We start from the raw sequence: 12,138 nt of genomic DNA, 5'->3' as shown, positions 1-12,138 counted from the left end.
CATTCCTGTCCTAATAATCCCTAGCATTCTATTTGCTTTCTTGACTGCTGCTACACACTTAGCAGAAGATGTCATCATATTTTCAGTGGTGACACCTAGATCCTTTTGCTGAGTGGTGATTCCTAATGTGGAACCTTGCATTGTGTAGCTATAATTTGGGTTACTCTTCCCTAAGTGCATCACATCGCACTTAAACACATTAAGTTTTATTTTCCATTTGCAAACCCAATCTCACAGTTTTGCAAGGTCATCTTGCAATTTCTCACAATCATCTTGTGATTTAGCAATTTTCAATAATTTTGTGTCATTGGCAAATTTGATCACCTCACTTGCTGTTCCCATTTCCAGGTCATGTATAAATATATTAAAAAGCAATGGTCCCAGAACAGATCCCTGGAACACTCCACTATTTACCTTTCTCCATTAGGAAAATTTACCATTTATCCCTACTATCTTTTTTCTATCATTTAACCAGTTCACAATAGGACACTGACCCGAATCCCATTATTTTCTAATTTTATAAGCAGTCTTTCATGAGGAACTTTGTCAAATGCTTTCTGGAAATCCAGATACACTATATAAACTGGTTCACCTTTATCCACATGTTTATTTACTCCCACAAAAAATGTAGCAAATTTGTGAAGCAAGACTTCCCTTAGCTACATCCATGTTGGATTTGTCCCATTAAACTATGCTTATCCATGTGTTCAGCAATTTTGTTCTTCATGATAGTTTCTACTGTTTTGCCTGGCATAGACATCAGACTCATTGGTTTGTAGTTTCCTGGATCACACCTTGATCCCTTCTTAAAATTGGCATTACACTGGCAAACATACAGTCTTCAGGTACCATAGACGATGTTATTGATAGTTTACAAATTTCCATTTACAATTTCAGCATTGTGGGAAGAATGCCATCTAGTCCAGGTGGTTTCCTATTCTTTAATTTGTCAATTTGCCCAAGTACATCTTTCAAGTTCAGTGAGATTTATTTCAGTTCCTCTGAATTATAACTTTTGAATATAATTTCTGGCATGGGTTTATCTCAAATCCAAATGAATGGTACAACCAGTCAATCTAGTATCCAAATCTTTCACCAGATATTTGTAGGCCCCTTGTTCCAAGGGTCTGTATAGTATCACAGACTCTGTTTCGGTCCAGGGTCACCTTGCTTTAATTTATAACATCATTTTTTTGTTTTTTGTTTTTATGTTTATAATAAAATCTCCAAAGTCTCAATGTACTCTTATTAATATTCTCACGCTTGTTTTTTCAAAACATGCACACTATCCACAGATATAAAAGGAGCTCTAATACTCATCCATTAGTTGGGTGACCAACTAATGGATGAGTATTAGAATGAACAAGGGGCCTACAAATATCTGGTGAAAGATTTGGATACTAGATTGACTGGTTGTACCATTCATTTGGATTTGTGGTTACACATTACGGTACACTAGAATACAGTGGTTTTTGTGGGGAAGAGGTTGTGATGGGTTTATCTCAAACATCTTTCTCAGTAAATACCAAAACAAGAATTCATTTAGCCTCACTGCTACGGCATTGTCATTCCCAAGTGCCCCTTTTACCCTTTGATTATCTAATGTTCTAACTGACTCCATCGCAGGCTTTTTACCTCAAATATACCTTAATACATTTTTATTATGAATTTTTGCTTCCTCAGGAAGCTTCTTTTCAAATTCTCTCTTTGCATCTGACTTTCCAGTGCTTTTGCTGTTTCCTGTTTTCTTCATTTGGATCCCTGTTCTATTTCTTGAAAGATGTTCTTTTAGATATTATAGCCTCTCTCACCTCACCTTTTAACCATACTGGTAGTCATATATCCTTCCTTCCACCTTTTCTAATGTGTGGAATACATCTGATCTGGGCTTCCAAGATGGTATCAATAAACAACGCCCATGGCTAAGCTAAACTCTTAACCTTTGCAATTGCTGCTTTCAATTGTTTCCAAACCATTTTACTCATTTTACCATATCACAAGGTATCTATATCCTTTTCCAGCATTAATTACCTGTATTTGGAATTATTTTCCCTATATGCATCACTTAGCACTTTCCACTTTATTTTATTTATTTAAAACCTTTTATATACCATTTACCCATGTACTATCACAATGGTTTACAATAAAAAATTTTTTTTAAAAAGATAGCATCTGTCATTCAATTGCCCAGTCTCCCACTCTTACAAGATTCCTCTGCCATTCCTCTCAGTCTATTGCTGTTTCTTCTGCAAATTTGATTACCTCACTCATCTTTTGACCAGTTACCAATCCACAACAGGACACTGCCTCCTATGACAAGACTTTTTAATTTACTGAGTGAAGTGAGGTGCTTGTCCTTCAGTGGAGGAATTATTATCTGACTTCAAAGAGTGAGAAGGGATGTAGAGAATCAGACATGGCAGAGCAGATCCATTTAGATCTTTAAAGGCCAGAAACAAGACTTTAAACTTTGTACGGTGAACTATCGGAAGCCACTGTAGAGATTTAGAAATGATTATGTTCTTCTCTTCACTGTTTTACATTTACTAACATTTGAATGAGATGGGTACAGCGAGTTACATTAGTCAAGGAAAGAGATGCCTGGATGACTGAGGCCAGAGTCAAGTAATCTAAGAATGAGACAGAGTTGGCGCAGTTGCCATAGTTGCACGAATGCTGCCTTTCCTGCATTGTAGACTGAAGCTCAAAGATGAGCTTGCAGTGTAGTAAAACTCACAAGCTACAAACTTGATGGCTGAAGAAAAGAGCTGTCAATTTGAAGGTCATCCTTGACTTTAGTGGGTAAGGTTCTTTTTCACCCACATTACTCCATCTTGTTACAAAGGAAAAAATCTATATATTAATAATGTAGATAAAGGTAAGAGGAATAAGAAACCAATCTGGTTCTCAAAAGAGGTGGATGATAAAATAAGGGCAAAAAGAACAGCGTTCAAGAAGTATAAAGGACCAAAAAAAAAGAATAACACAGGCAGTAGAAGAGGACCGGAAGGCTCATCTGCATACTGCTCCCAGAATCCCCCGGGAGAGGACTCCAGAGGTCACAGCGAGCGATCCAGGGTTTGAACTCCACAGCCCCAGCTTCCAGAGGCCCCACACCCTTTGCAGTAGAAGAGGACTGGAAGGCTCATCTGCATACTGCTCCCAGCATCCCCCAGGAAGGTGAAATAGTGGGATATATTCTTTAGTTTGTGTATGTCTGAGATAATAAGCAAGCCAGAGGTAGTTAATTCTAGTGTCTGTCTTTCCCACCCACCCACCCTACTCAACCCTTGATTTTTAGGCCGAAGACACTCTCATTAAATATCAATCAGGCTCTTATCTAAATCATACTATTGCATCAGCCCTTATTGAGCGTTTAATCATCCCCTTGTAGGACACCAGCAGATTAATTAGTAAATACACCTGTAAATGTAAAGTAATCAACTCCCTTAGTATCCTAAACTTAACTAGGAACTCAACAAAATTAAGATGAAGGCAGCAGTTCAGCAGCAAGAGGAGGGCTTTCCAGTCTTTTGCATTGAGTGTCACATGTATGATTTTTTACTCGCCAGTGAGAGTTTGTATGTGTATACCCAGTGCAAAGAGCTCCTCGCTCTCAGGGAACGAATCCCATCTCTGGAGGCTAGAGTGGCAGACTTGGAGGAGCTGAGGCAGAGAGGTACATTTATGAGACCTTCAGGGACATAGTAGCCAAGTCTCAAATCCAGTCTGACAGCCCCAGTGCTGCCTTGGAGCAGAAAAGTCTCCCGGTTGGAGGACATCGCCCTGGTGTAGCAGGAAGTGATCCTGTAGCAAGGACCTGCTCTCCAGGTGATGTGTTGTCCTCTCGCACTGACAAGTCTCCCAGGGCTACTGCCCAGAAGGGTTTGGTTGGCCATCATAGTTGGTGATTCGATTATTAGAGATGTAGATAGCTGGGTAGCTGGTGGATGTGAGGACCGCCTGGCAACTTGCCTGCCTGGTGCAAAGGTGGTGGACCTCACATGTCACTTAGATAGGATTATAGACAGTGCTGGGGAGGAACCGGCTGTCATGGTACATGTGGGCACCAACGACATAGGAAAATGTGAGAGAGAGTTTCTCGAAGCCAAATTTAGGATTTTACTTGTAAATCTGAAATCCAGAGCCTTCAGGGTGGCATACTCTGAAATGCTCAGAAGCAGGCAGAGCTCCAGGGTCTCAATGTGTGGATGAGATGATGGTGCAGGGAAGAGGACTTCAGTTTTGTAAGGAACTGGGGAACCTTTTAGGGAAGGGGGAGACTTTTCCGAAAGGATGGGCCCCACCTTAACCAGAGTGGAACCAGGCTGCTGGCACTAATTTTTAAAAAGGAGATAGAGCAGCTTTTAAACTAGAACAAGGGGAAAGCCGATAGTCACAAAACAGAGCATGGTTCGGAGGAATGTATCCTTGAAAGATGCTAATGAAACAGGAGAGTTAGGGCATCCCAACAGAGAGGTTCCAATAAAAGCAAACATAGTCCATGTACCTATACATACAAATCACCTGAGCTAAAGATTTCCAAATTATCCCTATCAACTGAAAAGCAGTTTGTTAATACAAACAAAAAACACACTTTGAAATGTCTGTTTGCCAATGTCAGAAGTCTAATAAGTAAGATGGAAGAGAAAGAGTGTATAGCAGTAAACGAAGAGATTGACATAATTGGCATTTCAGAGACCTGGTGGAAGGAGGATAACCAATGGGACAGTGCTATATCGGGGTACAAATTATATCGCAATGATAGGGAGCATCAACTTGGTGGGGGTGTGGAATTTTATGTCCGGGAAGATATAGTGTCCAACAAAATAAATATCATGCAAGAGACTAAATGCTCAGTAGAATCTATATGGGTAGAAATCCCATGTGTGTTGGGGAAGACTATAGTGATAGAAGTATACCACCTTCCACCTGGACAAAGTGGGCAGACAGATAATGAAATGCTAAGAGAAATCTGGGAAGCTAACCAATCTGGCAGTGCAGTAATAATGGGAGATTTCAATTACCTAATTATTGACTGGGTAAATATAACATCAGGACATGCTAGAGACATAAAGTTCCTGGATGGATAAACAACTGCTTCATGGAGCAATTGGTTCAGGAACCAACAAGAGAGGGAGCTATTTTAGATTTAATTCTTAGTGGAACACAGGATTTGGTGAGAAGTAACGGTGGTGGGGCCACTTGGCAGTAGTGATCATAACATGAACTAATAACTTTCCTGGATGGATAAACAACTGCTTCATGGAGCAATTGGTTCAGGAACCAACAAGAGAGGGAGCTATTTTAGATTTAATTCTTAGTGGAACACAGGATTTGGTGAGAAGTAACGGTGGTGGGGCCACTTGGCAGTAGTGATCATAACATGAACTAATAACTGGAAGGGGGACAATAAGTAAATCTACAGCTCTAACGCTAAATTTTCAAAATGGAAACTTTGACAAAATGAGGAAAATAGAAAAAACTGAAAGGTGCAGCTGCAAAGGGTAAAAGTGCTCAACAGGCATGGACATTGTTTAAAAATGCAAATTTGGATGTGCAGTCCAGATGTATTCCACGCATTAAGAAAGGTGGAAGGAAGGCAAAACGATTACCAGCATGGTTAAAAGGTGAGGTAGTTATTTTAGCCAAAAAAAAATCCCTCAAAAATTGGAAGAAGGATCCATCTGAAGAAAATAGGAAAAAGCAGAAGCATTTTCAAGTTAAGTGTAAAACATTGATAAGGCAGGCGAAGAGAGAATATCAAATTAAGTTGGCCATAGAGGCCAAAACTCATAATAAAAACTTTAAAATATATATCTGAGGAGGGGCGGAGCCAAGATGGCGGCGGAATAGCAGCACAGCTCTGGACGCTCTCCGTGTTTCGCCTGTTTCCACTTGTTTTTTCTTCCTTCTCGGACCGAAATGCCTCCAAAGCGAAAAGGTAGAGTAAGGGTGTACCGAGCAGCCCATTCTCTACCTCCAGGACAGCGTACTATAACGGAGTTGGCTGCCGGCTTTTCAATACAGGGGGAGCAGTTCTCCGCTGAAAGGATCGCGGGAGGAGCCGCGAACGATCTAGGAGAGACCACTCTTAGCCCCCCAGACTCAAGGATGCCCCCGGTGCCGATTCCCCAAAACTTCTCAAGTCCGGTGAGTGCAGAGGCGGCCCTGACGGGATCAGATAATGCAGCTGCGGGTGCCACCGTGGGAAGTGGGAGTAATGCTCAAGGCCCGGAAGGGGGAAGCATGGCTGATTTGCAAACGGTGAGCCCCAAATTTGAGGCAGTATTTTCTATTAATTCCTTAACTGGTGAAGTTCTGGAATCTGAAGTTGCAAAAACCATGGGGGTAGATTTTCAAAAACGGCGCATTGGCGTACTTTTGTTAGCGCTCCAGGCGCAAACAAAAGTACGCGGGATTTTAGTAGATACGCGCGTAGCCGCGCGTATCTGCTAAAATCCTGGATCGGCGCGTGCAAGGCTGCCGATTTCGTGTAGCCGGCGCGCGCCGAGCCGCGCAGCCTACCTCCGTTCCCTCCAAGGCCGCTCCGAAATCGGAGCGGCCTCGGAGGGAATTCACTAACGCCCTCCCCTCACCTTCCCCTCCCTTCCTCTACCTAACCCACCCCCCCGGCCCTGTCTAAACCCCCCTACCTTTGTTGGGGGATTTACGCCTCCCAGAGGGAGAAGTAAATCCCCGCGCGCCAGTGGGCCGCTGGCGCGCCTAGATGCAACCCGGGGGCGGTTCCGGAGGGCGCGGCCACACCCCCGGACCGCCCCGGGCCGAAACCATGCCCCCGGGCCCGCCCCCGAAAGCCGCATCCCGCCCCGATAACGGCGCGCCGCTCGGCCACGCCCCCCTTGGAAAACCCCGGGACTTACGTGAGTCCCGGGGCTCTGCGCGCGCCGGTAGGCCTATTGAACATAGGCGCACTGGCGTGCAGGGCCCTGCTCGCGTAAATCCGGGTGGATTTACGCGAGCAGGGCTCTTAAAATCCGCCCCATGTTCCCTAAACCTCCGATAGTGACCATGGATTCCCTATGGGGACTGTTGGCACAGATCGGGGTAGCACTACAAGCAGTTTCTTTACAGCAAAGCAAAATAGTGTTTCTTCAAAATTAGAAACAGTTACCCGAGACTTCAATTCAAGGAGTGAGAATCAAGTACAAAGGATCCAAGCTCTGGAGGAACAGACTAAGAAGTTCCAAGATATCCAGGTGGCACTAGTCCAGGATCGAGTTAACCTGAATAGGAAAATGGAACAGTTGGAAAACAAGACTAGAAACTTGAACCTTAGGTTTATTAACTTTCCTAAGGTTCTTGGAGAACAACCAAGGATAACTCTGAAGAAATATATGACAGAGATACTAAAGATTGCACCTGAAAATATACCAACACTTAATAAAGTATATTTTCTTCCTCTTGCAAGAGTAAGAGAGAAGTAGTGACACCTACGATCGATATGGCAAATTTAACTGCCTTTCTAGAGACTTCTACGTCTGAAATTATAGAGGGGGCAACCCTCCTAGTGTCTTTTATATACTCACAGGATCTTAGTTTAATTATGAGAAATTATTTTCAGAATATGAGAGTGGAGTTTATGGGTAAGGTAGTACAAGTGTTCCCCGATCTGGCCAAAGCAACCCAGGAAAGGAGGAGAGGGTTCCTTGCCATGCGGCAGGAGGCTCGCTCCATGGGCGCTGTATTTATTCTAAGATACCCGTGCCGTTGCATTTTAAAAATGGATAATGTCACTTATGTGTTTTTTGTTCCCAAGCAACTGAAGGCACTGATGGATAATAAGAAAAAAGTGTTACCCAGCCCCAATATCCAGAGTATCAATGAATCAGAGAGATAATAAGAAATAGCCTAAGCGCTAAGCTTGTACTTTATCATAAATATTTTCTTCTGTTTAATCTCCTCATAATCCAGGCATAAGGCCCTCCTAGTTCATATTTGAGGTCAATGTAAGTGAAATGTTTCTCTTTATTTAAATTTGTTAAACGGTATTTACTGTGTACTAATATATGTTTTGTTTCTTTGTTTCTGTGCAAAGAGGATATTCTTTGTATAATTTGAAATAACTCAATAAATAGAAAATTAAAAAAAAAAAAAAAATATATATATATATATCTGAAGCAATAAACCTGTGAGGGAGTCGGTTGGTCTATTAGATGACCAAGGGGATAAAGAGACTCTTAGGGAAAATAAGGCCATTGCAGAACGACTAAATTAATTCTTTGCTTCTCTGTTTACTAATGAGGATGTTGGGGAGATACCAGTTCAAGGGTGATGAGTCAGATGAACTGAACAAAATCACTATGAACCTGGAAGTTGAACCAGTCAAGTTGATTTGTCAGACTGACAAATCAGAGTACAAATCACCTGGACTGGATGGTATGCATCTCAGGGTTCTGAAGGAACTCAAACATGAAATTTCAGATCTATTAGTTACAATTTGTAACCTATCATTGAAATCATCCATTGTACCTGAAAACTGGAGGGTGGCCAGTGTAACCCCAATATTAAAAAGGGCTCCAGGGGTGATCTGGGAAAATATAGGCCAGTGAGCCTGACTTCAGTGCCAGGAAAAATAGTGGGAACTATTCTAAAGATCAAAATCACAGAGCATATAGAAAGACATGGTTTATTGGAACACAGTCAACATGGATTTACATTTGACTATGTTCCAATAAACCATGTCTTTCTATATGCTCTGTGATTTTGATCTTTAGAATACTTTCCTTCTGAAGCCTCACAAATCTGGTTCATTTTTTTGAAGGGGTTAATAAACACGTGGATAAAGGTGAACTGGTAGATATAGTATATTTGGATTTTCAGAAGGTGTTTGACAAAGTCCCTCATGAGGGACTTCTATGAAAACTAAAAAGTCATGGGATAGGAGGTGATGTCCTTTTGTGGATTACAAACTGTTAAAAGGAAACAGAGAGTAGGATTAAATGGTCAATTTTCTCAGTGGAAAAGTGTAAACAGTGGACTCAGGGATCTGTACTTGGACCGGTGCTTTTCAATATATATATATAAATGATCTGGAAATGAATACGATGAGTGAGAATATCAAATTTGCGGATGATACATAATTATTCAGAGTACTTAAATCAAAAACGGATTGTGATAAATTGCAGGAGGACCTTGCGAGACCGGAAGGTGATGCATATAGGGAAAAATAAACCATGCAGTAGTTACACGATGTTAGGTTCCTTTTTAGGAGCTACCACCCAGGAAAAAGTTCTAGGCATCATAATGGATAATACTTTAAAATTGTCAGCTCAGTGTGCTGCAGCAGTCAAAAAAGAAAACAGAATGTTAGGAATTATTAAGAAGGCAATGGTGAATAAAACAGATAATGGCATAATGCCTCTGTATTGCTCCATGGTGAAACCACACCTTCAGTATTGTGAACAGTTCTAGTCACCGCATCTCAAAAAATATATAGTTGCACTGCAGAAGGTACAGAGAAGGCGACCAAAATGATAAAGAGGATGGAACAGCTCCCCTTGAGGAAAGGCTAAAGAGGTTAGGGCTGTTCAGCTTGGAGAAGAAAGGGCTGAGGGAAGATATGTTAGAGGTGTTTAAAATTATGCCAGGTCTAGAACGGGTAGATGTGAATCAGTTATTTACACTTTTGGATAATAGAAGAACTAGGGGGCACTCCATTAAGTTAGAAAGTAGCACATTTCAAATTAATCGGAGAAAATTCTTTTTCATTCAACGCACAATTAAGCTCTGGAATTTGTTGCCAGAGGATGAGGTTAGTGTAGTTAGTGTAGCTGGATTTAAAAAAGGTTTGGATACATTCTTGGAGGAGAGGTCTATTAATCAAATTGACTTAGGGAATGGCCACTGCTATTACTGGCATCAGTAGCATGAGATCCTTTTAGTGTTTGGGTACTTGCCAGGTTCTTGTAGCCAGGTTTGGCCACTGTTGGAAAGAGGATGCTGGGCTTAATGGACCCTTGGTCTGACCCAGTATGGCAATTTCTTAAGAAAATCTGCTTTCGTTTTTCGAGGTGGCCAAACCAGGACGAATGCACATCCCTAGTAAGTATACTATTCTTATCATAAGGCATGGGGGTAACCTGCACAGAGCAGCAGTTACTACCCTTAACAGACACATGGGATGACGTCCACAGAGCAGCAGTTACTGCCCTCAGTGGACACTTGAGAGTAACCTGCATGGAGCGGAAGTTGCTGCCATGGGAAGCTGGCTCTGCAGACTGAATTGACCATTTGGTCTTTTTCTGCCGACAATACTATGTTACTATGGTACTATGTGGTGCATCTGACAAAGTGGATTCTGTCCCTGAAAGCTCATGGTTCAATAAATTGGTTAGTCTATAAGGTGCCATTTGACTCCTGTCATTTATGTTACTATGTTTGAGCTGAGCTGTAGTTTATTGTGGTGCTGCTATCAGGAGATCTTTGCCATGCATTCATTTAGTTTGTAATTGCTCTATCTGGGTGCGATCAAGGAGGGACCTGAATATCATTAGTACATGTGATCTGTTGAGCCAAGGGAAAAGAAGAAGATGTTGAACAATGTGGGTGATAAAATAGCGCCTTGTGGCACACTATGGGAAAGAGAGTGAGGGTATCACAGATTGATCTGTTTCTCTCTCTATGCAGTCTGGTAGGTGCCCCAGGTCAGCAAAGCATTTAAGATGAGCTGGAAGCAGTCAAGTTGTCCAGCTTTAGCTTACTTTACTAGCCTGGTGACCCAGGGGTCATTGTCGGATGTTGTAGCTTTGAGGGCAGAGAGAAGGGAGTCTAATAATCCAATACTAATATATCTGTCACACTTACTTGTACGCCTCTGTTTTTGCCCAGTGTGATCCTGTTGCCGTACACATCAATGTCTACATATTTGACATAGGAAACATGCGTGTTCCCTCCTCGGTGTTCGTTTGCTGCTTCAACATTGAAATATGGCAAACTGGTGTCGTTACACAGCTGAGATAACGTGTATTTGCAGGTTCCCATGAAATGATGGACTTGTTTATCAAAAGTGTAATAATGAGGATCTCCTTCAACCACACACGAACCTTCAAATGGAAAAAAAGGAAGGAAACGGATTTAGGTATCATTTGTCTTGAGAATCCCTGCCTCACTCCGATTTCTTTTAGTTTCTGAGTGAAATGATTATGAGCCAAATAACTTTCACTCAACTTCAAGGTTTTCTGATAATAATGACCATGAATATGGTACTCTATACAGTACACTATAATAACCCTTAAAATTATAATGAAGCTTGACCTCCTACGTTCATATCAACTACTAAGCAAATGAAGCAAATACCAAATACAGGCACTTCCTGTGAGCAGAGCTGAATAATATTTACATTTTTCTTTTTATAAACCATATACATTTTGCAAATTCTCAAGCATTATGTAATTAGCAATGAACCTAAGAAGGCCCTGTCACTAAAAATTACCTGACGTTTGTGGTATCGGAGTTGTAGAAGTGGGAGTGCTTGTAGTTATTACTGTACTTGTGCTTGGGGATGTGGGAGGTTCTGTATCTAGGAAACAGAATAATTCATAATGGTATAAATTCATTTGTTTTTAAGCTGTTAAATCATTTTTAGTTCTTTTTCTTTGGTGAGCATTTCAGAAATCCTAAGTTTTTTGTTGCTATTCATTAGATTTTGCTTAATAAAAGTTGAATCTGCTCTCAGAAACACTGAGGTAAAGCTATAGAAGAACAGGCTGATTCAAAATTCCACGGAGGACAAATTTGTTGGATGAGGCGGAGTATAAGATCTATCAATTAAATAAGTAAATAAATAATCTGAGCATTAAGAAACTGTGCACTGGATTTCAAAATACAGTTTTCATGCAGTCATTAAAACTCCCAATGCTATGCTTATACATCAAGAGTTTTAAAAAAGCGCGTTGACTGGAAAATGTGCATTCAGCACAGGCAAAATGCACATGTTAACTTGGGAAGGGGAAGGGGGGAGCAAGCAGGTGTTCTCCTATGGCCAGGGCTCTAACAGCAACAGCAGTTTATATGTTTGATAGATAGAAGAATGATCACCCCCTGAGAGCCAGAGAAGTCCAAACTTCTCCAGCCATTTGCATGCGGTTAGCCACTGCTACTTAGCCAGAAAAGTCA

General features: G+C 41.4%; 1 protein-coding gene across 1 annotated transcript in view; it reads right to left on the bottom strand.

Moving 5' to 3' along the window:
- LOC115099616 (IgGFc-binding protein-like) overlaps nucleotides 1–12,138 on the bottom strand; it is a 277,960-nt gene that overhangs the window by 169,260 nt on the left and 96,562 nt on the right. Inside the window, exon 24 of the mRNA XM_029617348.1 lies at nucleotides 10,828–11,066. Within this exon, the coding sequence (XP_029473208.1) occupies nucleotides 10,828–11,066 (239 nt within the window). The remainder of the gene's footprint in view (nucleotides 1–10,827; nucleotides 11,067–12,138) is intronic.

This window comes from Rhinatrema bivittatum, chromosome 9 (genome assembly GCF_901001135.1).
Source record: "Rhinatrema bivittatum chromosome 9, aRhiBiv1.1, whole genome shotgun sequence".
In the NCBI taxonomy this organism is placed as follows: domain Eukaryota; kingdom Metazoa; phylum Chordata; class Amphibia; order Gymnophiona; family Rhinatrematidae; genus Rhinatrema; species Rhinatrema bivittatum.
This window is presented reverse-complemented; position numbering and strand designations above follow the sequence as displayed.